Source organism: Leopardus geoffroyi, chromosome B2 (assembly GCF_018350155.1).
Source record: "Leopardus geoffroyi isolate Oge1 chromosome B2, O.geoffroyi_Oge1_pat1.0, whole genome shotgun sequence".
In the NCBI taxonomy this organism is placed as follows: Eukaryota; Metazoa; Chordata; class Mammalia; order Carnivora; family Felidae; genus Leopardus; species Leopardus geoffroyi.
In genome coordinates this window covers 105,636,218-105,655,882 of record NC_059332.1, presented here as the reverse complement: position 1 = coordinate 105,655,882, position 19,665 = coordinate 105,636,218, and the positions used below count along the sequence as shown (strand labels likewise).

The window sequence follows — 19,665 nt, the reverse complement described above, 5'->3', positions numbered from 1 at the left end:
AAGAGCTATTATTTCATTGATAAAAAGAGCAATCTAGAGGATTTTATTATGTAATTAGCCATTAACTGTATTAAAAGCACTGGTGGGAAGAAATTGGTCATTTCAAAGGGTTGGGGGCTTTCTATTATTTCTTAAGATAATATGCTTGCATCATTTCACCAAACTAATGGAGTTACAACCTCAGGTCCAGATTTACCACACAACACATTGTCATGTGCCCTTAGTTCTGTGGCACCTCTTTTTAATGATTAGATAACTTGAGGATAATGAAGGCCTTATCGTGTGCCTAATTAGCCATGCAGTCCCTAATGGTAGTCTAACTCATTTAGATAAAGTCAGTTTGCTGATCTGTTCTTTGGTTGGGGATGGGGAGTGGAAGAGGTGTCTAGGGAGAAAGTGTGTGAGTGTGTGTATGTTAGAGAGATGTACCCTTTCTCCCTAGTTCCTGTCTCCACACTGCAGAAGAGGTCAGCAAACTGACTATACATACACATACACTCACACAAAGTGGTTAAAACAAACCACAGCATAACATTTGGGTTTCTTGATAACTCTTAAAGGTTTTGTCTAAATGGGTATATTCCGAATACCAATTCCTTCCATATCCTCAGCTTTAGACTTTTTGTTTATATTCAACTGGAAATGTCTTAGATCTGTAATGGTCTTTTTTTTTTTTTTTTTTTTTTCAATCTCTTAAGTATCTGATATTAGGTGAGAATAACTGAAAAATTACCCTTCCTACGTTAATTGGAAATTGTTCAGTAGGTCCATGTAAAGAATAATCAGTAGCCCCAAATCTAACAGCTCTCTCTGAAGTTCTCAATCATTTAATGGGCTCCTAATAAATTAACATTTATTTCTGTATTTGCCAATGAGGACGGTTAGCATGTATTATTTAGTTTGTAGTACATATTATAGCAGATAAAATAGAAATGAAAGTATTTCTTACCTCATTCTTCAGCTTGCTTCCAGAAAACCTTAAAAATCAGTATACTTTCCATTAGTTAACATATCAATATACAGTTATAGCAATCAAGGAAATGCAGAGGACCCACAATAGTGGTAACTTTGGATCATGATTAGCAAAAGAAACCTGGAGAAATCTGCTTGATTTTCAAAGAGACCCAAGCCTTCTTATCAACTTACTTAAAAAAATAAATCTATTAAGGAAAAGTAAATGAAGCATATTTAAGGAAATCTGATAAGATCTGCAAAGAACATTTGATATTAAATATTCATTTGTATTCTAGCCTGTATTTTCATGTTGCAGTTAGTTGTAGCCAATAAGCTGCCATTATATTCTTCACCATGTCTGAGTTCATCTTAGTATGACTCAGGTGAATAAAATTATTTTTTTACACATGTCACTTTACTTTTCAAAAAAATTTATTCTTTTGAGAGCTAAGAGGAGTTCTTGGTAAATCATACTATAAGGCAATCTCAGATGCAGATTTAATTACTAAGAGCTCCAGTATATGAAAACTAGTAATTGTATGTTATCACTGGTTTTATTGGATATCACCCCAATAACGACCTCCTCCTGATGGTTAATGGCAGGTTAGAGAAATGTGTTATGATTATTTGTGTATTCCCTTTCACAGAGACTCAAACAGGGCAGTAACTTTATCTCACTTAAGGTAAGCTGGTATTCAAAGCATGTATTATTAGTGATGAGTTATCATAAACTTTTCATCTTTGTAAGGTACTGATGAAGCACAGAGATTTTTATGTTATTTTATATTATTTTTAGAGGCTTTATAACCAACATGGGGCTCAAACTCATGACCCCGAGACTAAGAGTCTCATGCTCTACCAACTGAGTCAGCCAGGTGCCCCAAAGACAGAGATTTTTAAAACAGGTTATTTCTTGGGGAAAAACATACATTTTCTGCCCTTATTTTATTGATTCCAGCCTGAAAACAGACTCAGCCTTGTGAGTAAATACTAATTTAAAAACAATTCTGCTTCCTTGATTTTTCCTTTTCATCTCTCTGGTATACCTTGTTCACTATTAATTTCTCATTAGTGATCAAAAATTACATAAATTACCCAATAATCTAGACCATATCATTGTAAACGTCCATACAAAGTTGAAATTAAGGTCTGATGCTTAAAAGAAAACATTTCAATAAGCAAAATGAGAAAGTCTTTTATTCAATTGCTATTATGCATATTTTAGGAAATGCAAAGAATTTGTCTTGAAGAAAGTAGAACTCTACCTTGTCAGGCCCTTTCCAGAATAAACGGAGTGGTAATATGCACTGCTCTCTTTGATGCCAATCCCATAATAATGATACCTAGAGCAAGGACAGGAACCAGCTCTGTGTTAATGAAGGAGTTTTTGGAAGGGGAGAAGGAGATCAAAGTACAGCTGAGGGAAAGAACAGCTAAGAACTGCAACCCTCTGATCACCTTCCTTTCCTGATTTTTTTTTCAAGTAGCATCTTAATGTGCTAAATCGCTTTGATGGTCATTAGTCCTACTTATGGTCATATTTCTGGCTCTAGGATTAAAAAAGGAGAACAGCCAATCCCCTTCTAACCTCTAAAATATAGGCTTCAAAACCAAAAAAATTCATAAATGTAGACATTTAAATGTAACCACTTAAATTTGTAAATGTCAGCACTGGCTCCAAGTATATCAAGTGTCATTCTGCTAATTACCGGTTCAATTTGAATTTAGCCAATTGGAAAAGAAAATGATAGGTTTCCTTTATAGTATATCTATTGGATGGAGTAAAAAAGTATGACATTGTATGGAGGAAGATATTAATGTCGTGTATAGGAATATATATGAAGCATGTGATCTTTCAAACGTTATTTTCCTCATGAGGAATGAGAAGCCCAATTCACTGTCATTTTCACTTCAAACTTTTGTGCAACAATGAGGGAAAAAAACTGTACCATGAATCAATGGAAATATGAAACATGGAATGTAACAGCGTCACATATACTTTATTATAAATGTGTCTATGGATCCTGAGCCACTCACAAGTATAGCATTTCATCAGTTCTCAAGTTGTAGCTCATTCTCTTAAGCTGCAGACTCCTGACTTATTACACACCCAGGCACAAACACTATAATATTACACAAAAGCTAATCAAATAGTGGGAATTCAGTAAGGCTGGCTGAAGCCTAACTTCTGCCTTCCCTTTCCTTCCCAGCCCAGCACATGCAGCAGCACCATTTACTTGGTTATCTATTGTTTCAATTTGCATTCATCTAAAATCAAGCAAGGAATGAAATAAAAGTGAATAAAAGGGTTGCCAGGGGACTCCGCTGTAACCGTATTTAGAATTTCATAACTTAGCATCATCATCTGAGTTTAAAGTGGACAAGACAGTGCAGATCTAAGTTTCAAGACTCCTTTTCTGATCTTAGCAATAAAAAAAAAAAATAAAAAAAAAAAAGACTTGGCAGAACAAGTCCACCCCTAAACATTCCCAATGCCCAGAACAAGAGTACAAATGAAAGCCCACATACCATATACTTAAATATTCAAATCTAAATCAAGCTAAAAAACTACTACATAAAATAACCCTGTCCTCCTAGCTTGACAGTTTTCCTCCATACTGATCTGGTAGGTGGGTTTGAAGCTACAATTCTTCCATGTGTGAACATGGCGGTGGGAGAAGAGCCACCCTTAGCCCTTGTCTTCACAGCCCCTGCTCTTTTCTTCACTGTGAGGAGACTCTTGTGAACACACGGCTTCCATGTCCAAGATCAATCCAACCTTCCAACCACCACCGCCAAAGAGCTACCTTCTGGTGGCTCAAGTCTATGTATACTGGTGGAACATAGCACCCTTCTCAGGATGGATGGGGGGAAAGAGCCCCACATAAGAGGGAGAAGGCAAGTCTGGGCTCTTTGGACAAAGAATTTGGGGTTCTGGGGTTCTGGGGACCTGAAATGTGGGCTGGAAGGAGGATGTGGTCTCTCGATGGACACATTTATTCAGGCTATGGACCCCTTGTCTCCTGGGGAAGAGGAAAGCTGGAGGAGGGCCAGAATAGAGCCCCCTAAACTCTGAGGCCCAGAGATGGGTTCTCTCCCGTTAAGTTCTAAGGGCAAAGAAGTCACCTCTGATGACCCTGGGCTATTTGAGATAGAGAGAAAAGAGTTTTTAAATATGAAAACAAAAAATTACACATATTATATAAATGTTTTCAGAAAGAGCTATTATATTTGAGAAACAGTAAGGGGGGGTGATCAAGGTGAATGGTGATATTTTATGATTGCTGCACACTGGGAATAAGTTTTCAATACAAGGGCAATAAGTAGCCTGTTAACCTGAAACAGAAGAGGTGGGGGTTTTTTGTTTGTTTGTTTTGTTTTTTTGAGGCGGTGGGGGCTAAGGGGAGAGACAGAGAGAGGGAGACAGAGGATCTGAAGCAGGCTCCACACTGTCAGCGCAGAGCCTGATGCGGGTCTCGAACTCATGAACTGTGAGATCATGACCTGAGCCGAAGCTGGAAGCCTAGTGGACTGAGCCTCCCAGGTGCCCCAAACAGAGGAGGTTTATAACTGCTCAAGTTTTACAATACAGAAAATAATCCTATGGTAGAAGAAGAATAAAAAACTCATAAGGTATAATGAAACAGAGGGGGAAATGGAGGAAATCCAAAAGTGATGGAAACCCCAAAATACAGAAATGACTAAGTCTCCAGTGAGAAACTAAAAGAAGGAAGCTTATTTAAGTCGTAAAGATCTTACCAAAAGCATTTATATTAACAGAAATAGATAAGGAAAAGACCTAAAAACCATGAAAACAATGAGCAGATTTAGAGGATATTTGGCAAGTGTATTATAATTAATAATTATTATAAAAAGTTAATGAACCTAAGAGTCTGAAATAAATATTAATATTTTTAATCAAGATATAGAACTAAGATATCAAAGGGAATTTCTTTCTATTAGAAGAAATATAGCAAAAGATGTTTGAGAACAAGCAGATCTATTACAATGTAAATATATTGTAATTTCATTTTCTCTTGCAAAGTCTTCTATTTATTCTCTAGAGGCTATAGTTTAAATAACTATATTTTATCCACTTGCTGAAGCAATATATGTTAAACATTGCTTTAAAAGTTGATAATTTTCCTTTATTAGAACGTTGATCTTTTGTTTCTCATCTATAATCTTTTTTCAATATGTAGATAATATTATACCATGGTAAAGTGGTTTGTCATGCAGATTTGAGAAGAAATTACATTGCCCGGTGGTAGACAAAAGTCACTGGACAAGTCAAAGGGATGACCAGGAGTTCAACAAATATTGGAAGACATACTGTGTCCTGACAACTATGCTAGATGTCAATACGGTGAAAAAACAGACATGGGAAATCGGGGCAGGAAATTATACCCTTGTTCATGGCTTCCTGAGCCCGACCACTTGAGAGTCATGGAACAGTGACCACACTGACCAATACTGAGGCACATTTTACTTTCATTTTTAAAAATCACCTGATGATCAGGTTCTGTAAAAACTGCACCATCCTTTAGCACTCAAGAATCCTGACTAATATGAATTTGTAATTTTTTCTTACTTATGACTTGTAAGGAAAGGGTATTCTGATTACACAATTCATTTGTTCCTTATTTTCTAAAATGACTGTATTATTTTGCCCTCTTCTTTCCAATAATAGGCAGAAGCATCTTTAAAAATGGAAGTGTATAATATTTCCAACTACATTTAGAGTCAAGAGTTTACATCTTACGGCCCCACCCCACCCCCAGCAAAAGAAAATCCTTTTAAAATAATGTATTTTATTAGTAGGCTAAATGTAAATGCTGCTATCAACCCAAACATGCACTGAGCACTCTTTGTTTCAATGGGTCATGTTGCCTCTGTACTTGAGAAGCAAAATCTTTTTTATAATTTTGTATTTCAATTTTATTTGTGCTTAGAAATTCTTTTTTTTTTTAATTTTTTTTTTTCAACGTTTATTTATTTTTGGGACAGAGAGAGATAGAGCATGAATGGGGGTGGGGCAGAGAGAGAGGGAGACACAGAATCGGAAACAGGCTCCAGGCTCTGAGCAATCAGCCCAGAGCCCGACGCGGGGCTCGAACTCACGGACCGCGAGATCGTGACCTGGCTGAAGTCGGACGCTTAACCGACTGCGCCACCCAGGCGCCCCATGTGCTTAGAAATTCTTAAGTGAAAATATTTTGAATATGTTTGCACTCAGTATAAACACTTCCTCTTCTAGCTCAGCACAAATCATATTAAGCAAGCATTGGTAACTAAAAAGAATCATTAAGACCTATACCATTGACCTGGATTTTTCTTATTTGATGATCCATATGTAAACAAGGACTTCTAGAATGTAAGCTCCCTGTAATAGGAAATCAGTAAACGTTTGTTGAATAAATAAATAACATGGAAAAAGGTAGAAATAATAATATGTCATAAAGAACACTTTAGAAACAGGATTTTTTCAATTAAGGGCATGCGTATAGTATCATATACTTAAATATATCAGCACAATTTTAAATTTGGTAGAGATCAAAGGATTTCTTGTCTAACGTGATATAAGGAAATATACTAACTCCTTTAACCCTACCACAAACACAGTCTGAACTTATCTATCACTGTCACAATTACTTGTTCTCATAAATAACGTGTTTTCTCACCTTGGTGCTCTTTGTTGAGTTCTTCATGGGGAATGCCCTTATTCCTTCATGTCCTCATTTCTTACTCATAGCTCAGGGAGTATAATTGTAATGCATGAAACTTGCCTGGTTTCTCAGGAATCTAAGGCCTCTATGCCCTTTGAACTCCTCTCTTGGTCATTTATCCCATGTAGTTTATATCTCATGCCATTGGTGAGTGTATACGTGGCTTACCTCTCCTACTAAACTTTAGATTTAGAGGAAGAGAATTGTATCTTTTCCTTCATTGATTCCCTCCTTAGAAATTACTGTATAGAAAAATCTTCATTTATTGGATGAATCAATGTATCCTGCTAGAAATTTAGACGCTGATAAAACACAAATTCTCTTAAAGCCAATAGTTTCAATAACTTCTTTGTAGCACTGTTTATTCCCAGGTTACCAGTAAAATATTGGGGTTGAATAAAAGTTGTATAGCTAAACAATATATACAAAGGGCATGAAATTAGCATATTTAAGTAGAAAGACGATTGCTAGGAATAGAAATCTTAATATTTTCCAATGATCATTGTAATGCTTTAGCACATCTCCTATCTAGTTTCTTCTGGAACTAATAAAATAAATCTTTACTCCTTAATCTTCCAGATACATGTTATCATTTGAGTGATGATTTCATGACTTTGAGAACAGAGAAGAGATAATAAATGAGTAGCTCTGTCCTCCTAAAGGTAAACCTCATAAAACTAGGAAGAGTAATTTCATGTAAAATATACATGGATTTTTCATCTCAATCCTTACATTTTATAGCATTATTTCACTGTTAATATATTCCCATAAAATAAGTTTGCTGCAAAATATTTGCCAGAAATACTCCAGTATTACAAAGACCTGTGTTGGTGCATGCTGAATAAAAAGCACTGTCTACCTAAGTGTGGGATAACTAGTTTTAATTAGTTATTTTTATTTATATACCACTACCCAATGCCTATTCTGTAGGTTACTCTGAATAGATTTCCAAACATTGCACAGTTCTTTCTCTCTATATGATTTTTACCCATTTTGCTTAAAAATGATATGTGAAAACTGCTTTAAAATCTTGGGTATGACTAGCTAATTTCTCTGAGAAAATGTTAGCATAATACAAGTAGTTTTGTGATTATCCAGCAAATTGTGTTCATTCATTAGTGTCAACTGTTCCTTAGTCTTATATCAAATCGTTTACATTTTAGGAATAAGGAAGATTTATTAATTTTTATGTCCACATTTTAAAGTGAACATGTTATAAAATAGAAAATATTTTTAATAGGACAAATGAAATTATTGCTACTCTTGCTGCTATAATATTTACATTGCATCTAATACTTTTCTTCACCTGCTGATAAATTTCTACCTGCACCTATAGTTCTTCTTTCCTATTTCAATCATTATATAGAATTCCTGAAACATATGTTCCTACTGAGCTGGTAGCCCTGATGTTAGTTTACACTACACGAATGATGACCGATAAGGAAATGATGGGATTAAGCTGTTCAGGGACTTGCAATAACTTACTGTGATAAGAGCAGCTGCCATATCAGTTTTATTAACCCACTAAATCACTACTAATAAATAAGATAATAGCTTTTGTCCATCATGTCTGAAAAGCAAGATTTGACCGATCAAAGTCTACACGAAATTAAAATGTAACTTCAAATCAAACAGTCTACTGCGTACATGAAATCTACTTGGTGGTCTCAACTATCAGCAATCATGAGCAATGGTGGGATACAGGCTCTTTTTCTTAATCACTGTATCCCTAGGGCCTAGGAAGTACCAGCACACTCAATAAAATGCTTATTAAATAAATGAAGCTTAATAGTGAAAGTTTTTTGATAGTGTATATCCTATCCTGCTATTTGCATCTTAAAACCTCTTTAGCACCATGCTCTGTACATTGATATAAATATGAATGGATTGATTATGGATATAACACATTTATAACATAAAATAGACAAAAATTGCTTTGCATTACTCTTTTGTGCCTATATGATTTTGTTTCATTTTTACTTTTTCAAAATCCAAATTTAAAAATACTTCCCAGAAAAAAAAACAAAAAACAGGTGTATATTTTGGCATTGGTAGTAAATCAAAAGAAGAAAAATTAAAAAAAAAAAACTCAATAGACAACACAGTTTTATCTGGGTGTTGAGAATGTACAGAATCTGTCACTGGGGCTTCTTGGCAGGGAGGGGAGGGTGACAGTGAAGGAAGGGACAGAAAGCTGAGCTGCTAATGCCCCTGTAAACTGATTGGCTTTGTCCCCAGGGCACACTCAGGTTAGGTGTTCTAGGGTGAGGCTTTGTGACCCCAAGAGTTAACCTTTAAAGACTTTTTTCCAGAACTCTTGGCACTACTGGCTTCTTATGTAGAACGTCAGACCTGCCCCTGGAAACAAATGTTTCAATTTTTAATTGTTTCTAAGTTTGACAGTGCATGATATCTGGTGATCTGTGATATCTACCTAGGTAGTCTGTCCATTTGGATTTTTGTTTTGTTTTGCTTTTAACATATCTGTTTTAAATATTTTATCTCTTCCTTTTGGCTGAATAAATTTTGCCTCATTTTATTTAGTTACACGTTTTCATCTTTCATGCTCGTGAGGTCCTTGAAAGTAAGCCTGCATAAAGGTGAGTTGTGAGAACTGATCATTTTAATACCAGTTATGACAGAACTTAGGGAGAAAAACCTTGAAAATAGACACAAAATTCACTCTTCTTTTTTAGATCCTACCAATCACCTCTTTGTCACAAAGATCAGTGTTTCCCAAACTTTTGGATTTCCTACATGGAGTAAAATTTGAAAAGTAACATTGTTCCATGAACCCTAAAGGCTGCCAGGGACGGTTTTAGAAATAGTGGTGCTATCTTGTGTCCAGAATACATAAGAACTTTTTGAGTTAATCAGGATCAAAATCAATTCTGTCTGAAAGACTCAAATGAAATGACTGGATATACTCTAGCTATTCTATGAGAATTTGGCAACAATTGAGAGCTTATGTTTTTAGATAACCATCACTAAACAGTTATATAATGTCAATATATTTTAATAAATGATCCACAGAACTTAAAATAAATTAATACTTAGTTTAAATCTTTCAAATCAATAAACATTTAGTGATAGTATGTTTAAGGCACTAGAATAAACACTACCCCAACAAGTTTTGCAAAATTAATAGTAAAATTTGGAGAAATTATAAATTTCTCTTTCTCCAAAATGCGCTAACTTTCTTCATTTATCTTTGTTTCACAGATTGTTCATATTTCTATAGACATAAAATATTTTTCATAAAGATGTACATTTTTAAAATATTAAATAGCCATTAAAAATGATGAATGTGAAGATAATATACCAAGATAAAGAAATGCTTGGGACAAAAATTAAAGGGCGCCTAGGTGGATCAGTTGGTTAAGCCTCCAACTCGATTTCGGCTCAGGCCACAATCTCATGGTTCGTGGGTTCGAGCCCCGCATAGTGTTCTGTGCTGACAGCAAGGAGCCTGATTGGGGTTCTCTCTCCCTCTCTCTCTGCCCCTCACCTGCTCTCTCTCTCTCTCTCCCCCCACCAATAAATAAATAAATAAATAAATAAATAAATACATACATAACAACAACAAAAGAATAATTACATCAAACCATTGCCAACTGCAAGGTTCACAAACTCTCCATCTTGCCCTATCTTTCAACATACTTGTTTATGTATGGAAAATTTTTTCCCCAGGATATCAAAATATGAAAAAATATAACAAGCAAGTTATAAAAAGCAAATGTCATACTGGGAAAGAAGGAAAAAAAATTCAAATTTTAATAATTTGCTCTTGGGCACATCTGCTTTTAGATATCAAACAAATTTCCTGAAATTACCACATGTTGGTCCATAAACCTAAACACTTGAGCCTCACAGAGTCACAATGGACAGGGTTAATGATTCATCCCTAATCCTAAAGGCTCCTTTTAGGATTAATTGACTTTCCCAGCAGCCTGCCTGCCTGCCTTCTTGTAGATCCTGCGAAGGGGATTTCTCTGCATTGCTTTGCCTCTTTTTCTACTATTTATCTACTTCCAACATTATCTCATCTTTCTTCTACCCACACAATTCAGTAGGAATCAAATTCAGTAGAAATCAGCCACTTAACGTGATTCAAGTTTGATAAACAAGTTAGAAGGGAAGAGCCAATTCACTCTTTTTCAATCTGGCATTTCATTCCTCCTTCTCACACCACATACTGTTAACACCAATAGGAGTCAATTAAAGAAATATTAATTGGTAATCAATTATGTAGCCAACAACAGAAAGGATATAAAAATGAATGAGACAAAGTCTCTATCCTCAAAATATTATCTTTTGAGGGGAAGAGATAAGGTAATTACATACTAAGAATGAACCAATGAACTGCGGTGAGGCTATGAAGAAAGAGCCTACAAGAAATCAAGAAAGAAGAAAAATTTCAAAACAAGAGGAAGTTTATGAAACATTCTTTTCTTTTCAATGGATAAGCTTTCAAAATACCTGCAGGGAAAAGGCATTTTCCAGGGAAGAAGACAGCATAGATGAAAGAATGACATTTGGGGGTGAAACAAAGGGTGCTGGGCACTAATTTGCTGGGACCATAGGCTCCATGCTGAGAGGTAAGTAGATAATAAGGTAGGAAAATGGTTTGGGACTAAATCATAATGGACCCTGAATGTCAAAGTGAGAAAAATTTGAGCATGACAGAGATACAACTAAATTAAAACTTTTAGAAGGCCAATTTGCAAAAACTGTATTGAAAGGACTGGAAAGACACAGTGAAAGCCAGATTATGAAAGTGAGAATGGAGAGAGACCGATTCAAGAGAATTCATAAAGTAAGATTTATGTTTTGGCAAGTGACTAAAGCTGAGCTAGCCAATAAGGTTGCTCCTAGCCACATGTAGGTAGTGACCACTTGAAATATGACTAATCACTATTGAGATGTGCTGTAGGAATAAAACACACAAACACTTAGTAGGGAAAAAGAATGAAAAATATCTCAATAATTTTAATTTTGATTACAAGGTGAAATGATACATTGGACTAAATAAAACATATTAAAATTAAATAACACCTGTCCCTTTTTACTTTTTTAATGTGGCTACTAGAAATTTTTGAATTAAATATGTGGCTGCATTATATTTCATTGGCAATGCTGAACTAGATGTTGGGATGGAAGAAGACATTGGATGAGCTAGAAAATGAATGGGAGAAGAGGGAAGGGGGCCTGGCAGTTCTGTGACAGAGAAACCATAGGAGAAGTTTTACATATTGATTTATTTTAAGAGGGCACTGTCAGCAGGTTCACATGCTAGACAGGTGCCAAGGAGGATGAGTAACAGTAAAATTGAGCCATAGGGTTTTTGTCTACGTAAAGAAATGGACTGTTACCATGTGAACAATGGTAAGATAAGTGAGCACAGCTACTCTTTCGAGGAATAGCAATGAGAAGGAAAATAATAGAGCAATTGTGAAGAGTACAGCAGGTCTGAGATGCGTCTGTTTTTATCCAATATAAAAGAGATCTGAATCTGTTTGCAGGCAGAAGGAAAGGAAAAACTGAAAACACAGTGGACAGAGGAAATAATGGACGAGTAAGAATGTGTAACATGTAACTCTACAGACATTGCCACAAGAGAAAAGAAAAGCTAAAATTATCAAGAGAACTAACTTTATGTTTACATTAAGAGATGACCAAAGAAGTCATTTGTGGAGGTCATTTGTCTTGAAGGGAAAAGAAGAGGATATTGAAATTATTATCTGGGAAAGAAAACCAAAGGAAGAACCTGAACCATCTTCAACTCCTGACTTTGGCCTTGCTCTTTGGGAGTGCTGTGGTTCCATCTGGCCACTTATTTAGCCATATATACTACCCTTTCAGGACACCAGTGCCTTCAGTAGTGGATTTAAGATTGTAAAAATGATTTTTTTTATCAGAAGAAATAAGATATTATGATTTTTCAGTATAAATTTTGCTTTTTAAACATTATTCCAAAATCTACTTTTTTTCTTTTTAGTTCTTACAGTTGGTAAAAAATCTGCTTCATCAAGAAGAGAACACGTGATTCCATTCACTGATAAAAACAATACTCATTTTACACGTGTCAATCCTCCTATACGGGGTATCATATGTACAGATCTGATATCTATGCTCATTAACATATCTTACTTTGAATGGCCTCTTGTTCCAAGTCGCCGAGTCGTTAAGAGGGGGAATTTCTGGCGAATTGTCTAAAAAGAAAATCAATTACTTTAGTTTTTAGGATACGTGTGGTTCTGTTGCAAGCAACTTGTGGCCAGTTAATTCAAGAAAGTAAATGTTGAACTTTGGGTAAAATTTAGTCTGGAAGAAGTAATATTCTACATACACTGACAAGCAATTGATAAGCAATAATACACCAGCAGAGGCAGGGAGGTAGTTTTTTTTTTTTTTTTAATATGAAATGTATTGTCAAATTGGTTTCCATACAACACCCAGTGCTCATCCCAACAGGTGCCCTCCTCAATGCCCATCAACCACTTTCCCCTCCCTCCCACCCCCCATCAACCCTCAGTTTGTTCTCAGTTTTTAAGAGTCTCTTATGCTTTGGCTCCCTCCCACTCTAACCTCTTTTTTTTTTTTTTTTTCCTTCCCCTCCCCCATGGGTTTCTGTTAAGTTTCTCAGGATCCACATAAGAGTAAAACCATATGGTATCTGTCTTTCTCTGTATGGCTTATTTCACTTAGCATAACACTCTCCAGTTCCATCCATGTTGTTACAAAGGGCCATATTTCATTCTTTCTCATTGCCACATAGTATTTTAATAAGATTGTTTTACTGCCTTGTCTCAATTTCCAAAGCGAAACATACCAGTATCTGCTTTTGCTTCATGTTGCTTACTACCTTATGTACCTAGAGGAAAGACTTGAGTGTCTTTATAATAATTTTATCCAGATATTTATCAAAATTAAGTATCAATCTCCAACTCTGAAAAAACACAGGAAACTTTCTCCTTCCTTCCAGATCTCCACAGCAGTGTTTTAAATTGTTTCTTTTCTATGTCCCTTTCTCTAAAATTTGCTAAAAATTAGCATCCAATTAAAGAACAAAATCTGTTCTACATATAACAGGAATTGTATGATTTCCTAAGGGGCTCCATGGCAAACTTTTTGTATATGTCAGTTTCTTGGGGGACAAATTCTGTAGTTTTAATCAGATTCTCAAGATATGTCATCACTCCCCAAGCAGTTAAGATTACTGCCATAAGGTGGAACAAAAGAGTGCAAAAATGGACGTTAGCAGTTGTCTTATGCAACTTGCTCATTTCAGGGAATAAGTGAACTGAGTTTTGAAAAAATTAAGTGCTTTTCAGAAGGCTTCACAACAAATTTGTCACTGTCTAGGCCAGAACCTGAATAATGAGATTACCATGTACCATATCACACTAACTCCCATAAGCAGAGAGGTTTCAAAAAAATTTATAAATAATTTGATTTTCAAAAACTGAGAAGCTCGACTATAGTATTCATTATTTTCTGGACAATGAGTCCCTCTACAGGTTAGAATTTAGATTTCAGTTTATATGAGATGCAATGTTTGAGCCCTAAGCTTCCTATAGTTTTTCTAGAATATCCTAAGTTCTTAGCAGAGCATGAAAAGAATCTTGAAGGAGAAACCTTTCCCAAGAGATTGATATCCTGTCTTGATTTTCAAAATAACATCAACATACATAAATATGATAATGCCAATTCTACAGATTCCCATCCTAACCATACCGTTGGGTAAAAAGGAATGTTTTTAAATAAGCGATGCCTCACCAATTCTGTCACAACATTTTAGAGTTTGGGGTATAAACATACTCAGAGTGAAATGGAGAATCAAGGGAACTATTTCATGAAATAAAGTAAAAATTATTAAAAACTCATATACTTGAACTAGTTAAATAATAAACACAATCACCAGTTGCATTAACAAGATACTTGTCACCACCACTTAATTTTACTTCTCAATACAGGCTATACCATACTCTTTAATGCATCCCTCTTTGAAGGGAAATGTCACTGCTCAAATTCCTTTATTATTATTTTTTAATTTTTTAAAATGTTTACTCATTTTTGAAAGACAGAGAGAGACAGAGCACAAGCAGGGGTGGGGTGTAGAGAAAGGGGGACACCGAATCTGAAGCAGGCTCCAGGCTCTGAGCTGTCAGCACAGAGCCCGACGCGGGGCTCGAACTCACGAACCGCGAGATCATGACCTGAGCCAAAGTCGGACGCTCAACCGACTGAGCCACCCAGGCGCCCCAAATGGAGCTTCCTTTAATATCACATTAAATCATCTGATAGCTAAGGTTCTAATATTCAAAACATATAGTAGTTCCAGGTAAAACCTATAGTAGGTAAAATCAAGATAAAATGCTTGTGAAACAAATTTCTTAAAATTCTGTAAAAAAATTTACTTAGATGCATTTGTTTCTATACTGTCTTCCAGACATGACTTTAGCAGTAAAGTAGTATGGCCAATATGTGTCATTTACCTTTCCAAAGGTGGCTGCACAGGCTGGCTCCAATTTCTCTTTCCTGCAGAAATCTAAATAGTGCGCATAAAGGATGCACCGTGGTAAGCAAACTCCCTCACACACAATGTAATTCTCTTCAAGCCTAAAAAAAAAAAAAAAAAAAAGGCAGAAAATTAGGTCAAACCTTTTCTTTATTTCTCCTTTCCTTTTCCCTTTCACACTGATTTAATGACTGTTTTGAATACAGACACTATACAAATGAGTTCATGAGCAGACATGAGTAGACCTTCTTTATTCCGGATATTATTAAAAGTCAGATCACAAGAATTAATGTTAGAAGAACAAGAACCCCAATGAATACCTGCTAGTGGAGTTAAAATACCCTGGTCAATGTAAAACCACTCCTTTCTGGTCTGTATCTCAAAGAATAGGTCTTATTTCTATGGAAATCCTCACTATTCATTATGGTTTGCTCTGTGAGATGCAAATATGTATGAATGGTAAAACTGAAGGAGATGGCTTTTTAAAAGACTATTCTCAACACTAATGGGCTGCCAGGTTTCAGGCTGGCAAATGCCTACAATCTCTTACTTTCATTCCCAAACTAGTCCTGAGCCCTAAATGGTTAGGGAAGCATGATGATGCATTTATCTGCAAAACACCTAAGAGTAAACTCACTTCACTGAAGTCTGAAATGGTACTGATCTACTTCCACCCTATGCCTTTTGCTGTGATCAAGTACCACAATTGCCTGAAACATACCATGCACTTGAAACATAATGTACTTCTCTATAGATGTCTCCAAATATGACATACAAATTCAACTCTGTTACAAATGCAATTGTATAAATTTTGAAAATTTAGACACAATTCTATTTAATTTGAATGTCTACATTGCAATTAAACACAATTTATATAAATGTAATAATGTATACTCAAGTGTTATAAATATCTAAACAGCAATCAAGAAATCAGAACTTGTAGATTGTATTCCCAATTTTCCTAACAATTCAGTAGGTGATATTGACTAAAATTTATGTACACCCATTTTCTGTATAGTAAAATTGTAATTATTACTATATAGGAACAATGCAATATTGAGCATGCATTCAGATTAAAACTGAGTGAAACGAGTCACATCTCTGATTTAGCATATTCCCTGAATGCATGAGATAAAAGCTAAAGGAGATGTTCATCAGACTTTAAAGCATCAGATGTTCATACTTCTTTGAAGAAGAACAAAACAAAACCCAGTCAGATTTGCATCCACAAAACTAAACCTAGCTGACAGTTGAAAACTGGAGTTACTTAGATTTTTCATTTTCATTTTCAGCTCCAATTTTTAATATCCCCAATAATCTATATAACCATGAGGGAAAATTCTCGAAGTACAAATAAGTCACTCAGTTTCTAGAAAACTCTATGTAACACTCTTTTATAGGAAAGGGGTGGAAAGTTCAAACAAAAGTATAGCATTTTAAATTTCAAAAAATGAAAATCACTAAGAAAACATTCAACTATTTAAAAATTATATTTTAATGGCATGCATAAAATGTCAACTGTTCATGTGGCTATTTAATGTTGTTGCAGGCATTGTCTTTATCTTCAAAATACTGGATAATCCCAGCCATGAATATGGCTGATTTGGGGTATAACCTGTTTTTCTTTAATTATAATGCAATCACTCATATTTATAAAACAAAAAAACAAGTTTGTTCCCATTCACTCATTTGAGGGAAAAACTGAAAGTGATAATTCAGCAGTTCTCCACAATATATCTTTAAGCAATACTGCCCCAATTATACTAATAAAATAGCTGTATCTAAAATATTCCAGATAATTAACTCAAATATTTACTGCCCCAGTGTATTTTTAACCAGTCAGTGTGACATCAACTTCAATAGTTAAGCCACAACTTTAGAAGAATATTTGGTTTAGATTTCAAATATTTGAAAAGGTGTAAGTATATAATCACAAAAATTTAGTATATGCAAACTGTAATTCAGGGTTTAAATAGCTGAAAAAAAGTTAGGGTTTTTTTTTTTTTTTTTTTTTTGCTAGATTTTTAGACATTATTTTTTTCTATTATATTTTTCTAAGGTTTAGTTCATACTTTACATACATACAGATTATACAACTAATCAGTAAATAAACCTTTTAAGTTATTTGCTTGTTACTTGTAACTTGGAAGGAAATATATACTCCTATTCACACTATGTGGGGAAGCTTAGAGTTTTTACTTTAGATCCCTCTTCCTTTTTGATCAATATTACAAAATGCTCTTCATATGTAGAAAGCCTACTGATAAACTCTTGGTTTTAAAAGAGTTTCCATAAAATCCAATTCATGATATTTCACCACAATAAATCATATATGACAGGTGCTATAAAAATAGTTGAACATTTATTTAATAGAGATATTTTAACTGAATTTTCAATATCTTCTAGTTCAAATGCATTTCACCTAATGACCAGTATACAATTGTTAATTTGCCCTCATATGGATAAAGGCAATATTTAAGATCCTTCCTCCTTTTAAGGTGGTTTGAAGAATCATGTTTTATAAACAAAAAGACGATCAAATAACAAGTATATAAGGACCGAATTGATTGCATGTTAAGCAAATAAGTCATAAAAAGCATTCATTATTGCTGACATTTGATGAAATTATAGTTTAGGTCAATAGTGAATAAAGTGATGGGTTTTTGTATTGCAGATCATTTTTCATCAACACTAGACTAGACTATGTCTCCAAACCAAATTCATTTAAAAAAAAAAAAAAAGATTCATTTTCTTTTGGTATCTTAAACTTGCCCCCAAAGTTTGAGGCAGAGGCAAATTGGGGAAAGCAGATTCTGAAGATACTGACTTTCAAAACTCAAGGGGTGCTGAAAAGTATCCCCCGTGGGAGACTTACCACTGCAGGGTGAGCTGAGTCTGCTTCTTTTTATCCTTCATCATCTGCGTGACGGTTTTCTTCTGAGAGAGGTGTAGATCGGCTGCTTTGGTTTTGCTGTCGTGACTGTCTGCATCCTCTTCTTCCGAGGAAACGTTACCATTGCTTAAACGCATTTCTGATTGCAAGTTGAAAGGGCGGTAAAGACAATCAGAATGCAAGATCAGCGAAGGAGCCTCTAAAAGTACCAAACTGGTGCCAAACTGGGTAGCCCAAGGGGGTGGGCAGGGGGTTGAGAGGAGAACTAAGCCAAATCCCTTAGAGTTCATTTCTAGGTGACCGACGTTTTCCTGGGGAAAATACAAAGATCAGGACGGAGCATTCCCCAAGTACGTTATGTCTGCGGTGTGTTTACTTTTCCTGTGGGGTGCCCTTCTTAGAATTCATCCCCTTCCCAGCCACATCCCCCGAGGGGGCAGAGCACTCACCCGATTTAACTCCCGCCGGCGGCTCCGGGTCTTCCCCTCTCTCCGCGCTGCCCAGCGCGCCGCCGGCCGCCGCCGCCAGGTACACCCTTTCCTCGGGGTAAATGAGCAAGCCCTTGCCCAGGAGCGGCCCACAGCACTCCTCCCGGGCCTCGGGGGAAACTTGGGGCGAAGGCTGCGCCTGCGCCTGCAGGAAGGTGTCGTCCAGCTCCGGGACCTTGGCCATCCTCTGGCCGCGGGAGACCTGGGCACCAGCCGCACGGCCCGCGGCCCGCGGAGCCCAGAGCCCAGGGCGGGGCGGGGCGGGGCTGGGGACCTGCGGCCGCGGGGGCGGGGGCGGAGACGGCAGGCTCCCGAGCCCCGCGGCGTCGCGGCGAAGGAAGGCCTTGCGCAGGGACTGCGCGGACCGAGGCGGGACTGCCTTTCTCCACCTGTCCGCGGTTCCGGCAGACGCTCAGCTCGGACTCCCTTCCTCACCTGCGCCTCTCTCCCCCGAGTCCCATTCCCCACATCTCCCCCCTTCTCTCCGCCCTGGCTCACGTCTGGCGCTGGGCCCGAGGGCACTTTTCACATTCACACCCGGAGCTCCCGGAAAGATCTGAGAAAACCCCACTCTCTTCCCGAGGGAAGAGCTACTGCAACTGTCTCCATCCCTAACTCGCTCGTCAGACTTCAAGGACGCACTGGCCCCGCAGCCTTGAATCTGCGAGGCCAGAGCACCACTGAGTCTTTGCACAACCTGGGCCGGGTTTATTGATTCTCGGATTAATCTCAGGGGTTGGGGAAGGCTCTCTTCCCAGTGACGGGGACGGACGCCATCGCATCACACACGTGTCCAGACTTCCCTGCTCCAGGGTGCACCCTCGAGGGTTCTGATCCCAAGCCTCGCCTCTTTCGAGGATCTAACCCTCAGCATGGAGGAAACGATTCAATTGTTCCCTGCAACATTTTGTGACTTAAAAGCATCCCTGACAATTCCTCACCTATTGTATCTACGGGTAGTGCAGTGGACGTTGCTGTGATGAAAAATGAAGCCGCCACATTTCATTTCCAATCTAAAATGGCAAGAGAGTCATGTGGGGTGGAAGAAAAGGTAACTTGTACTCTCTTTAAGAAGTCAGTGGA

General features: G+C 36.8%; 1 protein-coding gene across 1 annotated transcript in view; it reads right to left on the bottom strand.

Moving 5' to 3' along the window:
- Nucleotides 1–18,971, bottom strand: part of RFX6 (regulatory factor X6) — a 58,145-nt gene extending 39,174 nt beyond the window's left edge. The window contains exons 1-6 of the mRNA XM_045499381.1: nucleotides 18,544–18,971; nucleotides 18,077–18,233; nucleotides 15,179–15,302; nucleotides 12,831–12,892; nucleotides 2,220–2,297; nucleotides 950–977 (exon numbers count right to left, since the gene is read on the bottom strand). Coding sequence (XP_045355337.1) covers nucleotides 950–977; nucleotides 2,220–2,297; nucleotides 12,831–12,892; nucleotides 15,179–15,302; nucleotides 18,077–18,233; nucleotides 18,544–18,766 — 672 coding nt within the window. The 5' untranslated portion in view covers nucleotides 18,767–18,971. The remainder of the gene's footprint in view (nucleotides 1–949; nucleotides 978–2,219; nucleotides 2,298–12,830; nucleotides 12,893–15,178; nucleotides 15,303–18,076; nucleotides 18,234–18,543) is intronic.
- Nucleotides 18,972–19,665: the final 694 nt, after the last annotated feature.